We start from the raw sequence: 25,336 nt of genomic DNA, 5'->3' as shown, positions 1-25,336 counted from the left end.
GGTTTTCTTGTAGCTGCACTTGTTATTCCAGGTCTGGTTTGTGAAGTTAAGAGCCCCCAGAGAAATTCTCCTCATATTCTTGGTGCATCAGTGCTGCCAAATGTATGGATAAGTGACAGCTTAAAATCTYCCAAGTCAGCTGTTAAAATTGTTTGGAATCTTTTTTTTTCTGGGGAGAGATGGAAGCCCAAAGAGGCAAAGAGCTGCTTTCCCATTTGCAGGGCCATCATTCACAGCTTAAGGGGAGATTCCTGGGGCAGCACTTGCATCACAGAAAACGCCTTTGTTGGGGTTTTTGCCTTGTGAATGGAGATGTGGCTTGAATCTGAACTTAATATCCACCAGGAATAAGCAGACTTACAATAATTGTCAAATATGAGACAAAAAAAAAGCTTTTTTTTTTTTTTCAAAGCATCAGCTGGGGCGATCGCACGAGAGAGCAGAAAATTTTCTGACCTCAGGGAAATTAGGTCAGGTTTCAGTTSTCAGTGTCACAGGGACCATCAGCTGCAGGGTAGAGGAGCGACACAAATATTTCAGTCTGCGCATCCGCTCTTTGCTTGTCCWTTGTAGTCACCTGAAAGCGTGACACGTCCCAGTGTCGGTGTCTTCCATGTGCTGTGGAAGTCCAAGTGTCTGTGACCCAAGTATCAACAGCCATCGTGACAGACTAGTCTCGCTGCAACTGTTCCCCTTCCCCCTGGCAAMCTGCAGTGATTTGTATTTTGTCTCCTTTCCTCGGGGAAAAGCCGTGGTGGTGGTGGATATGGGGCAGAGCGGGAAGGGCGTGGAAAGGGGAGGGAGGTTTGTGCATCCTTCCTCCCCACCTCCCGTTTTTCTGCATGGCTGCACCTTGGGGAAGYTGTCCCTTCCATCTGGGTAGTGTGAGTGTGCAAAGCCTCTCCCTCCTTCCCTGGGAGAGGGGCTCAGGAAATGTCTCCCAGGCGGAGATGTTGGCTGGAGAAATCTTGTGCAGCCTTGTGGGGTCGGGAGGCTGAGTTAGAATCCTTCCTGGAAGGGGGTGAGGTGGGGCTGAGCTCTCKTTCCCTCTCCCTTGACAGGGCATCCCTGTGGAGCTCCTGCGTGGTGCTGCCCYTGCTGGCTCTCACCTGGATGTCTGCAGTCCTGGCCATCACTGACCGGCGCTCGGCGCTGTTCCAGATCCTTTTCGCCGTCTTYGACTCCTTGGAGGGATTTGTCATCGTTATGGTCCATTGCATCCTCAGGCGGGAGGTGAGAGGGACGAGTCGTTATCTTTTATAAAATCAACTCATTTCCCATAAAAAAGAATCACCTCAGAAAGTCCAGCCAGCCTGGTGACTTCTCTTACCCTACAAACTTTTGTSTTTGGGGATGTGATGACCACAAAATTGACCGTGACATTTTCARTCAGAGGGGAGGAAGGGTGAATCAGAGTGGGATTTGGTGGGCAGCCTTAAAGGAGATAATGTACCAAGCTTTGCTTGTTTACCACCAAAATTCACATTTCCAGAATGTTTACACCCCACCTCCAAAAAGGCAACRTTAAAAAATTCATTTGTTTGATTTCAACAATTCTGCCCTGAGATTTACAGGATGATTTCTGTGCTGGCATTAACACCTTGATATTCCAGCTAGGAAGTACAGCCAGCAATAATCAGGCAAGGAAATTGAGGAAATTCTCTTTGGCCTCCCTGTGGAGATTTAGGATGGTGAATTATATCAGGGAAGAAAAGGACGAATCTTTTATGTTTCTTTTATTCTTTTCTTCCTACTGAGTGGAGAGACTATTAATAATAAAGACAGGAAAGGGCTTTTTTTTCAATATGCATTTGATCTTCTTACAGTTCCTTTAAATTAAGTAAAAAAAAAGAAACAGATTAATTTCTTATGTCAGGCCAATGAAATCAATGGAATTACACCACTGCCTTGGCTGAGACTCCTTCCACTAATTGCATTATGAGTATGAGCCTGCATTTAACTCTCATTGCAGTCACTGGGCTTGGTTTGGGGTTTTTTTTTCCAATTATTTCAGTGAGTTTGGGATCAGATTTATATTACAGGATCATAATCAGACTTTGTAGACACCAATATGGTGATTTATGCAGGAGCATCCATTGTAAACATTGCAAGCTGCAAAATAAAGGACATTTTTATCCCTGACTATATAAATCAGGCAAATAAAAGCAACCTATGCAGTGACCCAGGATTGCTGGAAAACCTCTGAGTTGCTCTTCAGTGTGTGAAATATGTAACACATAAACCACGTGAAAGAAATGCCTGGGTGCTGCTGATGCAGGGTCCGTGTTCTTTTGCTCTAACAAGAACTGGTTTTTTTTATTTTTTATTTCAGCAGGATTTAATGTGGTTTGCTCTGTCTGACTCTGACCTTTGCCAATCTGTTGCTGCAGGTGCAGGATGCTGTGAAATGCCGGGTTGTGGATCGTCAGGAGGAAGGGAATGGAGACTCAGGGGGGTCATTTCAGAATGGACACGCTCAGCTGATGGTAGGAAAACTCCCATCTCCTCTGTCCTTATGGGATTTATGGGAATTTTTAACTCCTAACTGATGAGCACAGGGCTCTRTCCATCACAGATCCTGAAATCACCGTTCTTGTTTCCTTTAAACTTCTGCTTGAGCACACAAAGCCCTTAAAACATTTTCACACAAATCTGAGGGGTTGCCTCAACATTTTAAGATTCACAAGCTTACACAGCAGGTGTTGCAGACATCTTGGTGAGATCCTTTCTTTCCCAGAAAAAAGAAAGAGCAAGATTAAACCTCCCAGGTCTTCCAGCCTTTTTCATCCCCATCTCTGCCTGGTCCTGGCTGGCGCTGGGAGGTGGCAGTTTAATACTGTTTTAATCACAGTCTGTGGGGTGATTATCATAAAGATGCTGTCTCAAAGGGATTTGTTTCTCTCAAAAGCACACTTTGCTTCGCTGGGAATACAGGTAAATCTTTGTCCTGTTGTGTGAGCTCTTTACAAACAGTAAAGGAATGAGCTGTGGGGCTTTGTCCTGCATCTACTTCACTGTTGTGATGTAGTTGATACAAGAAACATTTAATTTCTGAGGTTAAGGTAAAGAAATCAGGAGAATCAGAGTATCTGAACAACTAACAAAAGCCTCTGGTTAATATTAGAGCTACAGCACAACCCAGTGATGGTTTTTTTCCAGTCACTCCTTGTGCTTGGGTACGAGTCTTCCTTTCAAACAGCAAAATTCTGGAGTCAAGACATCAGGAGGGGTTTAATTCCACCACACCTCAGTGGTATTTGCTAAAAACAGGTGCCTCATTTCTCATTTAAATGCAGAGAATTCTCATTTTCAGACAGGTTCTCGCTCTGCCTAATTGTGGGTAATTAGAAAACCCCTTGCATGCCTGGTGCTTTGGCTTCTTCARTAATAGACACCATAATCACATCCAGTCTTAATCTTCCTTTCTRTAAGTTAACACCCAGAGCTTTTTTATATTCCCTCTGTAAATCACGTGCCTTCAAATTATTTATATATGTAATTCATATAATAATTATATATTACAATTATTTATAACTTCGTATACTCAGCGTCCTGAAAAAAATGTGGATTACACCAATGGAATTACATTTGACATTCTGCTGTCACATYCCAAGTTTTAGGGGTTTATATCTCTGCACAATTCCCCATTTTCCATTCATTACCAACCACCTTGCAAAATCCTGTGTCAGCGGCAAGTTTTTTAGCAATGTTGCATTTCCTCCTGTGCTGCTGGTGGGTGAGTGRAGGAGCAGGGAGCTTACAATCACTTTCCTCACATCCCAGCACAAAAAGCTGCCGAGTCTGGCTGTGAATGATGACTCCTCACTGATATTTTTAGAGGGGTGTGATGTTGTTTTGTTGTAAAATCACCAAAGAAATCCAAAGCTTTGCAGGGTGGCATTTTTTGCCGTTACCTTTCCTGTTAATCTCCAAATCTGCCCAACTAGTGAAAAGGAGCTTAGCTGAGTAGAACTGTTTTCCCCAACAAAATCTTGTTGGCTGGTATTAAATATAAACYTATCTTTCATTTATTTATCAGCAGAACTAGTGCAGCCTGTTCAGCTGYGTTTTTCTGGAGCTCCTCTCATGAAAATGAGATTAAACTTTTCTGTGTCATCCCATTTGCCCATCCAAATGTTAGTTCAGTCRTATTTCTCTTCTTTTCAGATTTGTTTGATATCCCAAATAATTKACTGGGAAATTAACATCAAGAAGGTTGAGAGAGTTCAGAAATTCCTGCCTCTCAACCTGCTGATATTAAAGTGTTTATCCCAGGGGGGTGGGGATTTTCCCCACATTCTTCTAAGTATTCAACTGGATTTCATTTCATCACGTTAATACAATTATGTGAAGTGTCTTTCTGAAATGATACCAGAAATAATCAGTGAACTCTTCTACCTTTTGCCAGTCTGCAGCTTCCCCATTACTCCATGAAAGCTCCCAGCCYGCTGTGACTCAGTTTATCCAGTTCTTTGAAATGTTATCTGCTSAAAGCTTCAGAAAAGGGATTAACTCCTGCTGGGAGAAGAAAGGAGTTCCCTTTGGCTGTGCAGACCACTTGAAAAAGTTATTCAGCCTTTGTGCCTGCAGGAGCCATTGATTTTATATGTTAAGAGTTTCAGAAGCAGAGAGTTGTTCCCACTCCGTGTGACTCGGTGACAGATCACAAGAAAGCCCGGTGGGGATGGAGCGTTCCCAGCAGGATCCCCAGATCCCTTTAACAAGTGGAGGGGAATCCACTTCAAAATTATGTGTGGAATGATTCATCCAGGATAGTTTGGGGTGGGAATCTGTTCCCTGTTTTATTAGAAGTGAGCATAAACGTGTTCCAGGGAGATATTTTAATCTGCAGCCCAGCAATATGTGAATGGATGAGCAGATGGACCCCAGYTGGAAAGCAGTGTTCCAGCTTTATCAGCGATAAAATTCAAAAGCCAACAGGTGGAAAAAAAAAGTTGTCTGTGTTTCAAAATCCAAACAAAACCTCTCTCTTCCACTCTTCAGGAAATGGCTGTKCCCACCTCACTGATTAAGGGGGGGGAGGTTTGCATTTTCCAGATTGTTTTCTGTCCTYCACCACCTCCTTTTACCATGCCCTCTGTGTTCTCTGTCTTTCAGACCGATTTCGAGAAGGACGTGGACATGGCTTGTAGATCAGGTGAGCACATCACAGGTGAGAATCAGCAAGTGACCTGGTTTGGGGATTGAACTAGGCCATTATTTCTTTCTTTCTGTTTCCTTTGTTTGTGTCTTGGTGCCCTGCATGTCCTCCTGTGGGTTACTCTCAACGCTGGCCAAAAGAAAGCAACACCCTGAGTTCTCCCTTTTGCTTTTCCTGTTTTCCTGTAGCTCTTTTGGCCTTTTCAATCAAGCCTTGTCTCTGAGGTGTTATTTCTTGCTGTGTAACACAGTGGGGGAGAAGAGCATCAAGGAAGAAGAAATGGGATCCATCTCTTCCTGCTGTGATCCTTCTTTGTTCCATCAGATCCTGCCCTTGTGGGGTCATCCCAACCCCGGGCAGCTCTGTGCTCAGGAAGGGTGTTTTTGTAGAAAGTCTGGAGTCTGGAGAGCCTTCCCACCACTCCACCTGGCTCCAAGCACTYGTCTGTGAAGTTGTGGAAGTGGTCAGCTCTCCCCTCCATGCTCCTTTCTGCTGTGTGTTCGTCACACAGGTTCCTTTGGATCCCGAGGATGTGCATGAGTTGAAAGCCCCTTTTCCCAGTAATCCATGGGGTGGCTGTGCTGCCTGATTCTCCCTGGCTGCCTGTTCCTCTCTGCAGCTCTCCTGCTCCTGTCATGCCTGACCTTTTGGCTGAGGTTGTTTTTCTTACCCTTTGTAGATATCGAACCTTTCATTTGCCCTCCCAGACTTCTCCCCTCTTCCAAGCAAGAGAAATACCGGCTTGCTTGGAACTTGCATAGGATTCATATCTTCCAAACCAGGATCTTCCCAAGCCAAGGACAGCACACTCCCTGTGTTCAGTTACTCCTATGGCAAAGATTCTCACTCTCTCCTCTTCTCTGTCTTTTTATTGATCTTTCTTTCTTGCCTGCCCTCTTTCCTTTTTCCTTGTCTTCTTTTCTTCTCTCCTTCTTGCCCTGCCCTGCCTTTTTTCTACTGCTCCTCCTCTCTCTCTTTCTATAAACATCTACCTGTCCTTTTCATTTATCTCTTTCTTTATCTCATCTATCATTTATTTATCTGCTTCTAATGTATTTATCTATAATTCATCTCTTTCGTTCTGTCTCACAATCACTTATTTATCTCTGTCCTCAGCTGTCTCTCTTGCTGTACCTGTTATTTATGTATTTCTGTCTGTCAACATTTGTCCCTGTCACCGTGTTGCTGTGTATTGTCTGTCACTGTCACTATCATTTATCTGTCTAATATCTATCTATATCTTATTTATCTTTTCCTGTCCTTCTCTCTGCCTCAATCCCTCTCCCTGTGCTTATCACAGTCACAGTATATTGATCTCACTTACCCCTGTGATATCTTATTTCATGGTCTCTTTCTGTCCATTTATCTCTTTTCAGGGTCTGTCCATTTTTTTTGTCTCTCTGTTTCCCTGTCTCACACTCTCTAMTCTAATTTCTAGCTGTCTGCCTCTTCTCATTTGTCTCCCTCCTTCTCTTTTGACACCGAATATCTCAGTCCCAAAAAATCACGTTGTGTTTGAGGCCGTGTCTGAATGGAGGGGATGCTCAATGAGCATTCACCAGGCACAGAATCAGCTGTAAACCACAACAGATTCTTGCTTTAAAGGAGCCTTTCTGRATCTGCCACAGCACCTCTTAATTCCAGATCAAGTTTCCCAGAGGAAAGGGAGGATTTCAGGGCAGGAGCCCCTGGATCAGCAGCTTGCCAACACCCTAAGCTTCCCCTCCTTTGGCAGCATCCAGCTCCACAAATTTGGTGTATTTGATTTGTTGCTGTCTGCCTGGAGGGCTTCTCCTCCTCTCATAAAGTGCTGTTAGATTGTGCCAAGATAATAATAATAAGTTAATAATAAACCAAATTTCAGAGACCTTTCAGAGTGGTGCATCATCCCATGCATTCTGCTTATTGAAAAAATAAAAACCAGGAACCTGTCCAGTGGTTTCTGGCYATCATTTCTCCTGGAAGCACCAACTCCAGGATGGATTGGAGACGTGACTGATACCACTCTTAACTCCCTGACATACATCCCCTGGTAGGATTTGCTACAGGGCTTGGTGTTGAAGGCTCACTCCATTCCATACTTGTAGATTGCCAAGTGGAAACCTCTCCAAATATATTTCCTGCAGCTGATGTAAGCACATAGAAAAGCCTGGATCAATAAACTTTGCTGGGACTCCCTGGTGAAGGGTTTGACTTGCTCTCATTTATCCCAGGGATGCCAAGGTGATTGTGCCTGCCATGGTTTTAAAAATTGCAGAGTTTTTAGGTTTAAAAGCTTTTGAAAAGTTCTTTTTATTCTTGGTGTTCTGCTCATCCTGCCCTGCCTGTTCTGGAGTCTTGGAGGGGAACTTTGATCTTCCCTCACTCCCCCTCTGAGCTGGTAGGAAAATCAGCCCTCAGTGCCATGGGGCGTCCATGTCCCACCTCTATTCCAGGTGGAACAGCTGAATAATGTCAGGTTACCCCAAAAATCCTTCTCCCTGGTGCTAAAAAAAAATCCGTTTACCTATTCTTTATTTCCTCCTGAGATGGGTGAAAGGGAAACATGCATTTATTTCTCTTTTCCTGTGCTGAAATCCTGGGTAAGTAACCCCACACCAATTTGTCTCTGCCCCACAGTCTGATTCCCATGATTTTCTGATTTTCCATCCAGGGAGACATCAAGGTTGACATCATTATTTTCCCAAGGTCTTTGCTACACCCTGAAGTCTGCCAGATTATTGTTCCTAGAAAAGGAACAGATTTTTTTTAATGGATGGTGTTGTGTGGGAATGAGTGTCCGAGAGTCCTTTATGGCATGTTCATTTCCTCCTCAGTTTAAAGTTTTCCTCTTTTTTTAAGGTATATTCCTGTTGCCACTTGCTTTTCCTGAAGGGWAATTGAAAATTGCCAAATAATGAGCTCTCACAAAGGCTTTCCACAATTACTGGAATATAAGATCTTTTGGAGAGCAGTGTGAAATTCATAACAAAATATGGTGTATTTCAGAAATACCAACAAATTAACACTGTAACTGTTACGGGAAAAGAACAACATGAAGTATTTTACTGAGTTAATAAAAAAAATTAAATTTGAAGGAGGTTGGAACTCGGTGATCTTTTAAGGTCTTTTCCAGCCTAGGCCAATTGATGATTTTATTAAATCATTGTTAATGCTTTATTTCAGCTATGTTCTGAATGAAATATTTTTTTTTTTTTTACACAAAAGCAACCTTTTATTTTAAAGAATTCTACTCCACAGGTTAATAATATGCAGATTTCATATATATATGCATATACTAGATGTACTTAATTTATAAAAATGTCTYTATTTTTCAATAYRTTGTTACCARTATGTTGGCCTAGATRSARCTTTAGCCWTGGTTATGTTGGAAAATTCAYCTCACAGAGAACCATCTCAAAATWARGATTTTTTTTTCCCTCCTTAGCTTTGCTTTTGCCTTCAGTATCCTGGATTAAAAAAAAAATAATGTTAAACTCTGCTGTGCCTCTTTGGGAGAGGCTCTGGCAAGGTGTGGCTTTTGAAGGTGTCTTGATGTGTCACCAGAACCCCAGGTGAWGTGCTGAGAACTCTTCTCTGTCCCCCCAGTGCTCAACAAAGACATCACCACGTGCAGGACCTCGACCATCACGGGCACCCTGAAGCGCCCGTCGCTGCCGGACGAGGAGAAGTTGAAACTCAACCACCAGAAAGGCTCCTCCAACTTCAACAGTCTTCCAGCCAACGTCTCCAAGATGCACCTCCAGGGCTCCCCGCAYTACCTGGGGGCCATCAACCTCAACGAGTTCAGCAACCACTCCCTCACTCTGAAGAAGGACAAGAGCCAGCCGCCGAAATCCATCTACATCTGCGACGGGGACATCTTCAAGAAGTTGGACTCGGAGCTCTCCCGGGCTCAAGAGCAGACCCTGGACACCAGCTACGTGATCCTGCCCACCAACACGTCCACCTTGAGGGCCAAACCCAAGGATGAGAGCAAATACAGCATCAACATCGACCAGATGCCTCAGACGCGGCTCATCCACCTCAGCATGGCYACCGACCCCGGCTTCGTGGTCAAGAGTCCTCCGCGGGAGCCGGTGGCCATGGCGTGCAGCGAGGTGCAGGGTTCCTCCATGATCCAGCAGCAGCAGCAGCTGGCTCCACAGAGCATCTCCAACGAGTCACAGATCCCCAACAGTCTGTGCGAAGCGGGTGACTCGGGGAACTCGGGCGTGGTGTCCAAGAGCGAGACCGTCTCCACCCTGTCCATGAGCTCCTTGGAGGTGAGCGTGGGGATTGCAGCGTTTTTCTTGGTTCAGGAGGGGTGTTCTGCCCTCAATCTGGCCTCTCCAGGGGATTGAAAAGAAGAACTTTAGGGAAAATATAGCCCAGGATGCAGTGCCAATGTCCTATTACCCTGAGGGACCACTGGCGTGTGGTAATTTTCTGGAATGTGTTGTTTAAAATCTCTCACAACTTCCAAGACACATTCCATTGTTGGATTAATTCTCTTCAGCCCTACAGCTGCTGCAAAGTCAAAGAAAATTGTTAATTTGTCAAAGACTGTTCGTTTTAATGCAAGGCACATGGCCTGCCTTAGTTTTTCTCTGTTTATCCTCTGCCCCTATTTCCCATTTTGATGGTTTCAGTYATGACACAGATGAGAAAACCCCRGTGATCCAGGCTGGACWGGGCTTGGAGCAACCACGTTTAGTGCAAGGTGTCCCTGCCCATGACAGGGGTTGGAACTGGATGATCTTTAAGGTCCCTTCCAACCTRAATKRTTYAAAAATTCCAAATATTTGGCACTTCCCATTGTGAAGAGCCAGAAAAAGACATTCAGGTTTTAGGAAGAAGGGAAAGAAGGCCTCTCCCTGGTTTARTCTCTTACTAACCTTCACCCATCTCTTTCTCTCCCCAATACCCAGAGGCGGAAATCCCGGTACGCAGAGTTAGATTTTGAGGTAAGTACATCCCTTTCTCAATGTTGGTCCTAAATTTTTTGAGCCTCCCTCCCTAGTTATCTTACCCTTAGCAGAGCACAGAAAGTCCATATTCATCCTGCTCATATATGGAAAGGGAAATCTTTCTAGAAATTGTGCTGCCTCTGCTTCTGGGCAGAAGAAGGTAGAAGTAAAATGCAGATGGTTTAAATTAAAAAAAAAAAAAAAACAGTGGGGAGCAGTTTCTGATGAAATTACCCAAATTTGACATTTTTTGGGTGAGCTCTGAACACATTTACACAAGGGTCAAACTTAGGACGGTCTGGGTCTGGGGTCAGGTATCAGTTAAAGATGGACAACAAACTTTCCTGGATATTGACAGTCAAATTCTGGGGCATAAAAATTTGATTGTTGCAAGTTTAGGGTTAACCATAAGATCAAAAATTAGTAATTTCCGCTTTCTCCCTCCATCTCACCATAAAAATAAAGGCAGTGCTACGCCGGGTCCCCAGAAAATGTTGGCAGTATTTTGGGCACCTGCAGGGAGACAGAACTGGGATTTCATGATGTAACTCTGGGGGGAGGACTGTGTTCTTCAAAAATSGAGTTTGCTGACCTGGAGGCCTTTGTGTTCATTCCAGAAAATCATGCACACACGGAAACGTCACCAAGACATGTTCCAGGACCTGAACAGAAAACTCCAGCACGCAGAGAAGGAGAAGGACTCTCCGACAACGGACAGCAAGGTTAGTCAGACACTTCCAGAAAGCTTCTGGAAAACAGCAGGAAAGTTTAGGAGCACTCCCTGAACTCTTTTCCTTGATTTTCTATCCATCTGTGTCACACCACACAGCAGCCCAGGAGGAGGATCTCTCTCCCCATCTCTGTCTGTGGTGTTGCCTTCCCTGTGTCTGTTCCTTGCCTTTCCTTCCAGGTCATCCCTCTGTGCCCTGTTCATCCACTCCTAGGCAGGAACTGGAAATTRGATTAATCATTAGGAAATCTGGGTGGAAAGTGGAGAGGGCAGAAAGAGGGGACAAGAGGAATTATCTCCCCTCCCTTATGGGGTGAGGCAGAGGCCAGGGTGGTGGTGATGGGATATTTAGGACGGCCACAGCAATGGGATTGAAGGTCTGGGGCACCTCTCCCATGAGGAAAGACTGAGAAAATTYGGWTTGTTCAGCCTGGAGAAGGCTCCATGTTGACATCATTGTGGCCTTTTAGTCCCTACAGGAGCTGGTGAGGGATTTGGGCAAGATCATGGAGTTACAGGATTGTGACAACCAACAAAAGGCAAGGGTTTTAACCAAAAAGAAAGTAAGGTTAGATTAAATATCGGGGAAAAAATTCAAAGCCACCACACTTGCGAGGGTGGTGAGGCCCTGGCACAGGTTTCCCAGAGAAGCTGTGGCTCCCCCATCCCTGGAAGCATCCACAGCCAGGTTGGACAGGGCTTGGAGCCACCTGGGATAGTGGAATGTGTCCCTGCCCATGGCAGGGGGTTGGAAGGGGATAATTTTTACAGTCTTTTCTAACCCAAACCATTCTGTGATCCTATGACACAGATGGAGCAAAGTTCCAGGGAAAAGGGGACTTTAAAGGAGACAGACTTAGGGAAGGACCTTCCAGCCTTTCAGGGRTCTTCAGCCTTTCAGAGATCTGGGGCTGAAAACCGATACCAGGAGCCTGTGTAGTGTTGTAGGTAATAATGTTGTAGATAATAAGGTAAGAGCAGGCAGATGGCACCTTCCACGTGTCTCAGCCAGCTGGGCAAGGACTGAAAGGATGTGAGGAATTCTGTCAGCTCCAGCTAAAAGGGAAAAAACAAGTGGCAGAGCCAGGTTGGCAGTCAGAAATTAAATTTGGGGTTGCTTGCACTCGGGAGAAGAAAAAGGTGAGATAATTGTAACAATTCTTGGTGATTTGTGATCAAAGCCCCTCACCACAAGAAAGAGAGAAATTGAGGTTTTGGAGAGAGAAGGGCCACAAAGATGGGAAAGAGTGTGGAGCACAARTCTGATGAGAATCTGAGGGAGCTGGGGGGGCTCAGCCTGAAGAAAAGGAGGCTCAGGGGGGACTTYCTTGCTCTCCACAASTCCCTGGCAGGAGGGTGGAGCTGGGGGCAGTCGGTCTCTTCTCACAGGTAAAATGTGATAGAATGAGAGGAACCAGCTCCAGTTGCACCAGGGGAGGTTCAGGTTGGATATTTGGAAAAATTCTTTCACTGAAAGGGTGACCAAGCATTGGACCAGGCTGCCCAGGGAAGAGGTGGAATCACCATCCCTGGGAGTGTTAAAAAATCCGTGGAGATGTGGCACTTGGGGCCATGGTTTAGTGGTGGCCTCGGCTGTTGGATCTGGGATTTGGGTGGTGTTTTCCAACCTTAATGATTCCATGATCCTGAGACAGCTCCGGGATGCAGCGTCCCCTGCCATGTGGCAAATGTGTCACTGCTGGGGCTTCTTTAGATGGGACTCTCTTGGAGGCAAGAGCAGAGCTCAGAGGGTGACTAAATCAGAAGTTTGGGGTTTTTCTGGGGAAGGAGAGCACTACAGAGTCTTTGGTCCATGTTCTGACCTCCCAGCATTCCTTTGCTGAAATCCATGGTGTTATCCCAGCAAATCCTGCTTTGATTGCATGTCTCAAGGTGTCATTATGGGCTGTGCAGTGTACCAGAGCGAGGGGGCAGTGGATTTAACAGGTTCAGACCAAAGAACCCCGCCCTGGCCCCAAACCCCAGTGCRTCTCACTGATTGTCACCTGTGCTTTKTTTTTTYGKTTTTTTGCAATTATTTAAGTATGACGCAGCTGTAAAACCCAAAAATGCTTGAATCCTGCATAAAAGCTAATCTGTGGTCTATTTGCAAGAGGGCTTTATAGATTGGGAAGGTTTTAGCATTTCAGAGATGCGTCTGTGTAGAATTAAAGTTGCCGCTGTCAGCATCAAAGGGCTCTGAGCTGSCGAAAAAGGCTCTGAAGGTGGYTTTTGCATATTGACTGAAGCTTTYTTCAAGTTTAATTTTTTCCCTTGGATGTGATGGGAGAGGGGGAACTCGTGAAGATCAGGATTGGGTATTGGTTTAAAAAAACATCCGAAGCATCAAAAAGTCAAATAAATAGGTTTTTTCCCCCCACTTTTTTCTACTGTTTGCTGCTGAGGACCCTGCTGGAACTCAGGCCCCATCTTCAGCTCACCCTGAGAAGGCAAAGAGCAGATAGCAAGGATTAAAATAACAACAAAAGAATGTTTTCTCTTTTATTCATGTTTAGGTTCTAAAACCATGGAGTGTTTCTTCTGGTGGCAGTGTTAAATCAAACCTTAGAGTAAGTTCTGGTTTTCATTTATACTGAGCAGYATCCTGGACCTGTCCCAGCCCCTTCCATGACACAAATCCAAACACGTTCTTTCCCCAGCACAAAACTCCTTGCCTTGTGGGCATGAACAAGATCATGAGAATCGTGGAATAGCCCTGAACCCTTCCTCATCCCAGAGCTGAGGGGATATTTCCCAGATCTGGTCCATCTGCCTGCCTTGCTGCTCTCTCTGATTTCCCTTTGAAATAAACAGCCCCAAAGTCAAGCTCCCGAGTCTCTCTCCAAGCCTGGCATTGTCCCAACCTCTCCTGGCAGCACATCCCATTGTCCTCAGTCCTTTCCAAGATACAATGCTTTTCCTGATCTTCTTGCTGTTCCTCTCTCTTTCCTCAACTCCAAGGTCAGAAAATTGCTGGTGAAACTGGGATTAAATATCTGCATAGGACAGGCATCCTGTGGGGATTCCTAGGAATGGTGCTGGCCATTTTTAGGGATCAGTTTGGGGTTTGATTTCAATGTAAATTCCATCCCCACTATACTCCAGTGCACTTTAAACACACATTAAACACAGTTCCTTTCACGTGAACTCCCATATTGTCAGATTTTACGGAAACACCAGCAGAAGAATGGGATGAAGGAACAGTTCTTTTATCTCTTCAGGTAAAGTGGTTGAAAACTCAACCATCACATTTATTTGMTGTTGAGAATTTCTCCAGCTTCAGTGGTGAAACATGATTTTATAACTCCTTTTTAAGGAGTTTTCAGCCAAGACACAGAAGGTTGTACAAACAGATGTGTTCCTCCTTTTTAAGTACCCTGACACAAGGAAACTTGGGATGAGTTTTGGTGCTGTGCACACTTGGAAGATAAAGAAGAATCTTCTTTGCTCACAGTCCGAGAGTAGTCTCTGGCAAAGTTGGAAATAAAATCGGGACTCATGGGATCATTAGGGTTGAAAAAGACCTCAAAGATCATCAGGTCCAGCCATTAACCCACCACTAAACCCTGTCCCCAAGTGAGACAAATAAAAATTCTTCCCAGGATRTGACTCCACCACTGCCTTGGGAAAACTGTTCCAATTCTTCTCAGCGCTTTCAGTGAAGAAATTTTTCCTAATAATCCAACCTAAACCTCCCCTGGCACAACTTGTGTATATTTCCTTTTGTCCAGTCACTTAATCCCTGGGAAAATGGACAGACCCCCACCTAGATACAACTTTCTTCCAGGGTCTTGTAGGGAAATTTAAGGTGGAGGTGGGCTTGGGGATGAATTCTCCTTTTCTGTCTGGGTTGTTATCCATTTGGGGATGAATTCTCCTTTTCTGTCTGGGTTATTATTCATTTGAGGATGAATTCTCCTTTTCCATCCATGAATTCTCCTGGGATTAGGGTGTCCCCACTGCCATCAGCTCCCTAATGAGTGGGGCTGGTGTGTCAGAGGGAGGCAATCATGGGAACCAGGATATTGCCTGGAATTCCAGGCAGGTCTGAATCTTGCTCCTATCCCAGGCATTCCCAGGAATATGGCACCGGTGTTTGCTGCAATTCTTTTGCTGGAAACCCAAGCACATTCCTAAGGCTGACCTAAGTTGAACTCAGAGTACAATAGTGAAGAACTGCTTTTCTTTGGGGAATAAACATGGATTTTTCCATGTTTTCTTTTCCAGTTTATTACATAAAATCCATTCCGTGTGATGTGCAGTTTCTTATATCYGTACCTCAACTACAAAATGCTCCCACTGGAAGCACCCTCAGCTATTCCTGATTAAAATAACATTTTTTTCTAGCTAGATCCATGTTAAAAACACACAGAACTACACATCCAGGTGGTGTTCAGGCTTTGGTCGCCTCATCCCTGCAGCACAGAAATGTGATCACACTCAAAATGGCTTTAAGCTAAAGGAGGAAGATTTAGATGGGATATTAGGAAAAAATTCTTCCTTGTGTGGGTGGGGAGGCCCTGGCACAGGTTTCCTAGAGAAGATGTGGATTCCCAAACCCTGGAAGTGTCCAAGGCTAGGTTGGACAGAGTTTGGAGCAACCTGGGATAGTGGGAGGTGTCCCTGCCCATGGCAGGGGTTGGAATGMGATATCTTGAAGGTCCCTTCTAACCCAAACCATTTTAGGATTTTTGACTGTATGGACTAATCAGGGGTGTAGACRCCATTTCCCAAAATTCATTTTTCCATGCTGGTGAATTAAGATAGGAGTAGGATGACATCCAGCACGATATGATGTTACTCCAAGTTGAAATGTGAGGATTTTTATTGCACTGATGGATCTCTGCATGACCTTACCAAGATCCGGGCAGGTCCCTTCCATTTCTGGATATTCCATGGTAATTTTTTTCTCCTTTGCTGTCTTCAGATGAGGKAGGCAAAGAAAGTGGAGATGATTTTTTTTCCTTACTCAGAAGGAAGTTTCGGGGTTGTAGCCATGACTTTTTTGCTCCTGTTGCACTGGAATTTGGGATAGATTTTCTCTGTCCACATAAAGAGACTGAAGAATCTAAAACCAGCATCTCAGGGGCAGGTGGTTTGCTGTGCTCACCCTCCTCCCAAACCTGTGGAGGTTTCATGCTGTCGCCCTTCCATCAAATCCCAGACCAAACTGGGAGCTGGTGCAGTCCCTGAGCAGAAAACTGAATGAGCTGTGTGTGCTGAATATTTATCCCCTTGACAGCTTATTTGCAACCAGGAAGCATGAAAGGAACCAAAGACTTGGAGACAACCACAGCAGGATTTGCATCAAAATACCCAGCCACCCACACCAGGCATCCTGATCAAAATTTAAAGCTTTCTTGGTGTCAGGGATGCACCAAACCCTCATTTTTAGAGCTGCAATAAGCAGTGAGTGGCTTCTACCTGGATTATAGAGCTCTCTTTATAGCAGCTTTAAGGGGTATTTTGCTGCCCAAATGGATGTGGGTGGGAATGTTAGTTTGGTACTGACTCAGAGTTCTTCCTTCCTAATCACTCCTCTCACTTGGGCTCGTTCTTTACCTGCCCAATTGCTACCAAAAAAAAAAAAAAAAAATCATCCCATTGTTGGAAACCTCGCTGCAAGTTTGTTTCTCSCTTTCAAAGCCTGACCTTTGCCTGGCAGACTGCAGGCTCCACCATGCAATTTCTTCTCCTGTTTCCTCCTAAATACGCAGTTACCAAGGTTTGAATTCTGGTAGCTGAGAGTTCTTCACATTAAAGCAGGGTAGTGGCTGCTTTCAAGCTGCTTTGTGCTGCTCAGGAAGTATTTTTGCTGTGCAGATCTGTGTTCTCAGGGTTTAATATCTCCAGYGCTGCTGCTCCCTGGGAGTTAATTGCTAAAGAAATTCAAGTGCTTGGGCTGGACGTTGAGAGGGGTCTGTGGTTTTGCAGGTTTTAAAAAAAGCTGAGGTTTTGCTTCTCCTACGCTTTAAAAACCATGGAAGTGACGCTCCTGCCTTCCCCCTCGGTAGGAGTGCTTTCATCCAGCTCCATTAGAGAAGCTGGAATCACATCCACATCCTTCTTTTATTGCCAGCATCTGGCTTTTCATTCATTTTAAACAGCAGCTCTTTGCTTGTGCCGAGGTCAGCGCTGGACAGAGCTCTGCAAATTCCTCAGATTTTCTCCTTTTCCTTTATCAGCTCCCTGCTACATTCAGCTCCCTGCAGCTGGAATGGATTTTGCTTTGGCTCCTGTCCTGGAGCTCCCATGCAGGGTCTGAACTCAGTTTTTAATTCATAGAATCACAGAATCATKGAATMTCAGAATCACAGAATGGTTGTTGTTAGAAGGGACCTTAAAGATCATCTCATTCCACCCCCTGCCATGGGCAGGGACGCCTTCCACTATCCCAGGTTGCTCCAAGCCCTGTCCAACGTGGCCCTGKACACTTCCAGGGATTGGGAATCCACAGCTTTTCTGGAAAAAAAAATACAACTTTCAGATCTGGTCCCAAATCTCTGTTGGTCATGAAAAGCCCCTGATCCAAATCTCACTGTAAGAAGGTATAAAGATTTTTCTGATTTTTCYTTATTTCCTTCTGAACAGTGTTTCTGTCTTGATTCTTCACTTTCTTTGCTCACAGTGAGATTTTTCTCAGCTTTCCTCTGTGGAAATCTGGAGATTTGTCCATTCCACCAGCACTTGCTTTGGAGTTCTGGTGGGATGGTGGTGAGAAAAAAGGGCCATGCAGTGGGCATGGAGTCACAGCATAAGGACAATGGGGTTTAAGATGTCAGAGGGCAGGTTTAGGTGGATATTAGGAGCAGATTCTTCCTTGTGAAGGTAGTGAGGCCCAGAGAAGGTGTCTGCCYCATCCCTGGAAGTGTCCAAGGCCAGGTTGGATGGGRCTTGGAGCAACCTGGGATAGTGGAARTTGTCCCTGTCTGGGATGGGATGAGATGGTCTTTAATGTCTCYTYCAACCCAAAYCATTCCTTGATTCTTTAATTCTATGATTTTGCAAGTGTTTATCTCCTCTCAGGGCTGCATCTCCCTGGTTTGCTCTGGTGCAGGAGTTGGAAAAAGGGGAAGCTGTGCTTTCCTCCTGTGTGTCCCTTTCACTTATGGGAAGGGTGTCCCTGTGCCACATCTTTAATCCTCTCTGCACTGCTTCAAGGCGAATTTTAACAGACCAATTAGTGCAGCTTTTACAGGGAGGAGCTCTGCATAAAGTCCGATAATTGCCGCAATAAATTCTGTTATGAAAATGACGTCAAATCTTAATTCAGTCGGCCATATACCATCTGCCAGCTCCCAGGTACCCAAATACACCATCAATCAGGAGTTCACCTCCTTCTGCAGATCATCCAACACCTTCTGTCCCAAGAATTAAGGGACAAAATTCCAAATATTCCTCTGTTAAAGCACCAGGAAGTGCCACCCGCACATTGAAGATGCTGTTTTTTTATACTCTGAAATCTAAACTATTCTTTGTGGAGTCTCAATAAAAGACTCTGTAAAAAATCATGCTCTTGGTCTCCTCATGAATTCTGAGGGGAATTCTGAGGGCAGCCTGATAGTTTTCAGTATTTTCGAGAATTTAGCCATCCATATCTTCCAGGTGGGCTTTTCACCTGGAATATTCAATAAATATTGTCCCAAAAAAAAGGTTGGGATTGGACCAGATGGATTAACAGCAGAAATTCCCTGGAAAACAGCCTATTCCTCATGCTGGTGGGATCACAGATGTTGAACAGGTTCCAGGTTCTGTGCAGCCTTCAGACTTCTCAGGAGTAAAAGACCTCCTTGGTCCAGAGCCTCTTCACCTTTAGCTGTGTGGCCTCACTAGAATTTGTCTCACAGCCACCCCTTTAGGCTGAGTGAATTTCAGAGAATACAGAAGTAGAAGACAAATTTTAATAGCCTAGCAAATGTTGGGTATTTTGAGTTTCCAAACTGATTTCCAAGTTAAAATTGCAAATTATTTTGACTTCTTTTTTTTTCCCAATTTAATTTGATGAAATTCTGAACAAAATCAGCCGGTCTCTTTTATTTTGCTTTTCTCCTAAATGAAGAAAAAAAAAGGCATAATCTTTGTAGTTCAGTAGCATAAAATGAAAGAACTGCAGCTCCTTGTTTCCAAGAAGGAAAATTCATCATTCTCTAAAGAAACAAGACAGCTTTCCCATTTCCTAATCACTTTTCATCGACATTGATCTGGAGATGTATTAGACGAACGTGAGCCACATTTATCTTTCCAATTCCCTGCTCCACGCTCTGAATAACTCCATCCTGGTCCTGCAGTCATCAGTGTCATGGGGAGAGACCATTTGGGTCATGGAATATCCTTCAAGCTGACACCAGAGGCAAGGAAAACAGCGTGGGAATAGCTGGTTCCAGGGGAGTTATCACCGAGTGCTCAGTGGGAAGCCCTGAATTACTCCTCAGGTTATTTGGGGTAACGATAAAAATGATAAAAACATTATTAAAAAGAGAAAACGAACAAAACAGAAAAAAGCAGCCCAAAACGAATGCGAGGGGTGCAGCTTCAGCAGCCTGAATGTTTCCTGGGCTTTGGCTGAAGTGGGAAATCAAAGCTGTGCCTCAGAGGAGGCTCCATGACTGTGTTTGTGCGCTGCAGGGATGCTGCTCTGAAGGAAAAGAGCTGCACTGGGATCCAGGAGCTTGGGATGAAGCCACTCTCGACCCCTGGGGTCAGCACAGCAAAGTGTGGAGGGCAAGGGAGGGGGTTCTGCCCCTCAAATCTGCTCTGGYGAGACCCCAGCTGGGAGMTTTGGTCCAGCTCTGGKGTTGGAGGGATGGAGGGATGRAGCAGCTCTGCTGTGAGGAAAGRCTGGAAGAGYTGGGAATGCCCAGCCTGGAGAAGAGAAGCTCCAGGGAGAMCTCAGAGYCCCTTCCAGTCCCTCAAGGAGCTYCAAGAGGGCTGGAGAGGRCTTTGGACAAAGGTCTGGTGTGSCAGGACAAGGAGGAATGGCTTTAGATTGCCAGAGGGCAGTGTTAGATTGGATGTTGGGAAAAAAATCTTGACTGTGAGGGTGGTGAAGCCCTGGCAGAGATTTCCCAGAGAAGCTGTGGCTGCCCCATCCCTGGAAGTGTCCAAGGCCAAGATGGATGGGGCTTGGAGCACCCTGGGACAGTGGAACAAGTCCCTGCCCATGGAAAGGGGTTGGAATGAGATGATYTTTAAGGTCCCTTCCAACCCAAACCATTCTGGGATTTTGTGATGATTCTCTGAAGACCCCAGGGTAGGGAGGTGCCTGCTCAGCACCATCACTTTTCCATGGCCAAGGCAAGTCCAGCACAGGGGACTTGCTGCAGTTTTCCAGGACCAGYTTTAGCAGGAGAAGGACGTGTGGGTTATCCCAAAGCACTTTGCCTCTGTCTCTGTCAGAGATTTGRGGGTTTTGTTGGCACTGCATCCTTTATCCCAAATATCCTTTATCCCAAATCCTCTCCCTCCACCTTAAAATTTTCCATCTAAAATGGAAGTCAGGGCTGAATGAAGGAGCCTCCCAATGCCACCAGGATGATGAACACTTCCAGTGTGGAGCTTTTTTTTCCCCAGCTCCGACTCTGGATGCTCTCTCCTTTCCCACCCCTTTTTTTTCCTCCACCACCCTGGCACCGGGCAGGGGCTGACAAACATTTCCCTCCTCCCCAGAAGCTCCAGGGCTGTGTCAGGGCAGAGTGATGGCTCTGACCCTGGGAATTACTGGCAGAGCAGCCCCTGGTGCTTTCAGCCCCTGTCTGGGGCTGCTCCTGGCTGTCTCCACGGCGCCAGGCTCCGGGCCAGCCCCGGCGCCTTTTCCAGCCCGGTTACACCTCCCTCTCTCCAGGTTTTTTTTTTCTTTCTTTTCTATGCATGGCTCAGTTTTCCCTCCTGCCTGCAAAGATTGCTGAGACCCCACCGTGGAGCTGGAGGGAAATGCCAGGGCTTGAGCGTGATCCCGGTGGCTGTTCCCATGTGCTGGTCGAGTGGCCAAGACCCCATAAAAACTTTTTTCCATATGGAGGGAAAGAAAAGGGGAGCTGTTCCCAGGAGCCTGCTGCCGATTCCCAGGGTGCCTTGTGCCAAGAGGGGATTTTCCTTTTGTCTCCCAGCGTCCTTCCCAGAGCTCTGCCAGGCTGATTAACCTGCTCAGAGATCCCAGTGGGCACCAGGTCCTTCTGCAGTTACCCCTCAATGCTTCACCTCTCTCACTGTATCACCAGAGAAGCTTTAATTCTTTTCTGAGAAATGGAAAACTGAAAGCGAGGCTCCCTTCATAATTTCATTTCCCAGAGCTCTTTTTTGTCTTATAACTGCAAATAAACTTTTTGGGAGTTGCTAAGCCCGCCACAGGCACATCAGGCTGATAAGGAGGATGGAAACTGCCACGTGGGGTCAGACCCAAGTCCAGTTTCTGCCTCCTCTCCRTGGCAGAGTTAAAAGGAGCTTGGAAAAATAAAAGGGCAAGCCTGTGGTGAGGCATCTTCAAAAAGATCCCCAGAATTCCAGGAATTCGTGCACCCCTGATGCAGAGTGGTGTCGCTGCATTGCATGGCATTGATTTTGTGGATGTTTCCATGTGCTTTCCATGAGTTTGGGGGTTTCAGGATGGGCAGAGAGCTGTGGAGAGGTGGCCTGGATGTTGGCTGGGTGCTGTGTGCAGGACCAGCTGCTGGGGTTCGCTCCTTGGTGCTCTGGAGTTCCTTTGATGCGAGAGATGATCCCAATCCCACCCTCAGCGACCCAATCCTGCCAACCACAAACCTCTGAGAGCATCACAGACCTCTCCTACACCCAGCCATAATCTCTTGTAAGGCCTGAAGGAGGTAGCCTGTCATCTTTCCTCCCACAGAACATTCTCAATAACTTTATCCATGGCTGAAAAMCAGCCACCTTTGTCATTTTCCCTTTATCCCTCTATCAGGAAGCCCACAGAGTGCCCAGAATACTCAAGTTGCAGGTGCAGACTCGAGTTGTGCAGTGCCATAATAATATTTTCTGTTTCATTCTCTCTTCGTTGCTTGTTTATTCCCTCCTTAATAACTCACAAAATTTAACGTCTCGGTTTTGAATAATTATTGTCACCCTCAGGTGTTGTTCCCCGGTGACAGGGCTGATCTGAGGCTGCTGCTGTAGATGTGAGCCCATCATTGTTTGATTTTGGGTTGGTTTTTTTTTTCTCTCTCTCAGTTTCTGTTCCCTGCATGGATTTGCAGCTGATCTTGCTCACTAGCCCGTGACAAGGAGGGCTCTGAGGTTTGCTGGTCACGTTCAGGGTGCCTGATCAGATCTGGGAGCATCCTCCCAGCATGAAGGAGAGGCTGAAGGTCAGGAGTGTGGCAGATGGAGAGACTGTTGAAGCAGGGATTGGCTGGGAATAGAACCCAGTGCTGAATGTGGCCATAAATAATGCCAGAAAAAAAAAGGGCTTTCATTTGAGGGAAAAAATCAAATTATTTATGAACTTTATACGTAAGATAGCCTCTGCTGCACTCTAATGCAGCTGTGGACATTAGCAGCTTTGAAAACTTGTGGCACTACAGCAGTTACAGAAGAAAAAATGTTTTTCATTGAAAAAAATCTGTCCTAACAATGGTGTTTTTCACCTTTTGAGAAACTTAATTTCATTCCAGTTTTCGCTTTCTATGTGCTTTTTACTCTGCTCTCYCCTGTTGAGTCTTTCCAGGCAGATTAATGGGTCTCCAAAAAACACTGTAGGTGGAAATTTCCCTTCAGGAAACTTCCAACTTGTCTCATTAAGACCCACACGAGAGTTAAACAGGTTCCAGTTTTTAGTTGCAGTGGTTCTAAAATGAGYTCCAAAAAAGATAATTGAATAAGTCAAGAATTTTATCCCCTTTTCTGCCCTGTTAGGATTAATCATTGTCATGTTATATCATGGAATAAGATAAGAATAACACCAGCAGCATAAGGAAAGCTCTGTATATTAGAGTTTAATGAAAATCTCAGCTGCAGATGTAAAGAAATTGAGTGTTTTGCATCCTTCTGAGCAAGACTTTTACTAAACCTGATKTTTTAAAAAAACAGACAAAAATTCTCTTTAAAAGGATGCAAAAACTTGCTTTTCTCCCTTTGAATGAAAACAGCTTCAGAATGTTTTTACTTCACTTTGAGATGTTTTACCTGGTTTGTACATTCACCACCTTCTAATCACCAAATGCTCTCACGCAGAACCTTCTCCCTGGGTGTTTTGGGGTGAAGGACCAACTTCAGGCACTTCTTATTTTTATATTAAAGTTTGGACCAGTAGAATTCGTGGTTTTGGTGATCCAAAGCTGCTGTAGGGATAATTCCACAGCAGCTTTCCTGTCAGCTGGGAAAAACAACAGCYTTACAGAAATGTCTTAGGAAAGGACAAAATGAGAAGCTGAGGTTGCTGGATGAGCCAGCAGCAGATGGGAATTTTGGTTTCCTATGGAGCTACAACAATCCAGCACCATCCTGGAGTACAGATGTGACCCCACAATCTCTGTGTGGCTTCACGTCCCCTMAGTGTCACATTTTGGTGACAGCACCGAGCTGTGACGTGTCCTGGGCTGCGTGTCCCCTGCATGTCCATCTCCTCACCTTCTCCACAGACTTCTCCCTCCTTGTTGTCACCCTCCACAAGCTGCTTCCCTTTGGCAGGTGGCTCGAAAGGGCTCTGCCACATCCAGGGAAGCCTTTTCTCGCCTGGTGCTGGAGTGGTTTTGTGGGGATGATTAATTGTGAAAAGCATTAGCGGTGCTTGGAGGGGAGAAGTTGAGTGGAACAACTCTTTTAAAACCTCTCCTTTTTCATACCCACTGTAGAACACACCCATTCTCCAACCTCTCAGCTCTCCCCAGAGCCTTGTCTTGGTGCCTACTGGCAGAAATGTGCGAAGAGATTTTCTGGATTGATATCCGTGGCAGGATGCTGATAAGAGACTGGGTTGATAAAGCCTCTGAGGCTYGCTGCTGGAAATGTTTTCAGCCTCAGAGCTGAGCTCCAGCTCATCCAGCAGCATGGATTGGTTCCCTGGCAGGACAGGGAGCAGCTTTTGCTGCAATTAGAGAGTCTAAAAATAGCTGTGCTGCATAAGGAATGTGCATCAAATGCAGCGTGTGTTCAGAAAGACCTCGGTGTACTCTGGATTTCACAGATGTCTTGGGTTGGAAGAGACCTTGAAGATTCTATAGTTCCACCCCCCTGCCATGGGGSACACCTTCCACTATCCCAGGGTGCTCCAAKCCCCATCCAACYTGGCCKTGGATATTTCCAGGGTTGGGGCAGCCACRGCTTCTCTGGGCAACCTGTGCCAGGGCYTCACCACCCTCAAAGCCAAGAWTTTCTTCCCAATATCCCATCTAAATCCACCTTCCTTCAGTTTAAAGTCATTCCCCCTTGTCCTGTGACTACACCCATGGAAGCAGAAAGAGATGAAATATTCTGAAAACCATGCTTAGTTTTTCAGTAGCAAGAATCTCAGATGGAAGCTGAAATAAGCAGGCTTTAAGTGATGGAGGTGGCAGTGGAAAGAAAAATATTTCCTTCCTGAAAATAGACAGTTTGTACACCAAGTGTTATTTTCATTGATACCTCTACTTTATTTTGGGTGAGAAGCTGCACAGAAAAAAAAAATTTGTTGTTACAAGAAGAGATAAAATCATGGTATTCCTTACATTGGTACTAATCTTTCTTTTTCTCTCTCTCTCTCCTTTCTTACACTTTCCTCCTCCTGCAGCAAGACAAACAGCAGACACCAAACAAGAGACCCTGGGAAGGCATCAGGAAAGTCCAGTCCCCACCAGCATGGGTTAAAAAGGACATCGAACCTGTGGCACAATCTCCCCTAGAACTAAAAACTGTAGAGTGGGAGAAAACAGGGGCCACCATCCCCTTGGTGGGACAAGACATTATTGACCTTCAGACAGAGGTCTGAGCAGAAAGGGAAGAAAAAGGACTTTTCTTTTTTTCCGGAAAACAAACCGAAACAAACAAAACAAAAAAACCGCGTTTTAAAGAAATGATTAAATTAAATCGGAACCGAGCAAGAGAAGTGTTTGGTTTCTTTTGAAACCTTTGGTAAGACGGAGTAACTTTTGTATTGTTCTCAGCAGAGCGGGGGAATATTACTTTATAGAGTATAGTAGCTGTAGGTTCAGGACAACACGAGCTTTCCCAGGCAGGACTGGAGGAGTGAGCCTGGAAGAGAGCGAGGAGGAGGAGGAGGAAGAGGAGGAGGAGGGTGGGGAGGGGCTGCAGGGGTCAAGCCCTGCCCGGATGCTCTGGGGTCGCTGCCGCACACCAGGAGCCCTCCTGCTCTACCACGGGGAGGTGCAGAAGGACGCCCAGCGGCCACCGCAGCGGGCCCAGAAGATCGGGGTTGTTTGGGGACACCGAGATGGGACATCTGTGGGATATGTGGCCTCGAGGGGCACTGGCATCCCTCGCTCCCCGCCTCACCCTCGCCAGCTCATCGGAGGACGAAGGAGATGGGACGCACCGAGGACATTGCCA

At 45.6% G+C, this 25,336-nt stretch overlaps 1 protein-coding gene across 3 annotated transcripts in view; it reads left to right on the top strand.

The window, feature by feature from the left end:
* ADGRB1 (adhesion G protein-coupled receptor B1) overlaps positions 1 to 25,051 on the top strand; it is an 84,774-nt gene extending 59,723 nt beyond the window's left edge. For 2 of the 3 annotated variants that reach the window (XM_057368784.1, XM_057368786.1), the window contains 7 exons: positions 1,062 to 1,233; positions 2,391 to 2,486; positions 5,119 to 5,173; positions 8,750 to 9,426; positions 10,072 to 10,107; positions 10,728 to 10,832; positions 24,561 to 25,051. In XM_057368784.1, the coding sequence (XP_057224767.1) occupies positions 1,062 to 1,233; positions 2,391 to 2,486; positions 5,119 to 5,173; positions 8,750 to 9,426; positions 10,072 to 10,107; positions 10,728 to 10,832; positions 24,561 to 24,758 (1,339 nt within the window). In that variant the 3' untranslated portion in view covers positions 24,759 to 25,051. The remainder of the gene's footprint in view (positions 1 to 1,061; positions 1,234 to 2,390; positions 2,487 to 5,118; positions 5,174 to 8,749; positions 9,427 to 10,071; positions 10,108 to 10,727; positions 10,833 to 24,560) is intronic. The other variant, XM_057368785.1, reaches the window with a different exon arrangement.
* Positions 25,052 to 25,336: the final 285 nt, after the last annotated feature.

Source organism: Malurus melanocephalus, unplaced genomic scaffold (genome assembly GCF_030028575.1).
Source record: "Malurus melanocephalus ecotype Western Australia unplaced genomic scaffold, MMel_1.1 scaffold_97, whole genome shotgun sequence".
NCBI classification, from domain to species: Eukaryota; Metazoa; Chordata; class Aves; order Passeriformes; family Maluridae; genus Malurus; species Malurus melanocephalus.
Note: the sequence above shows the minus strand (reverse complement) of the source record. Positions and strands in the feature narration are given on the sequence as shown.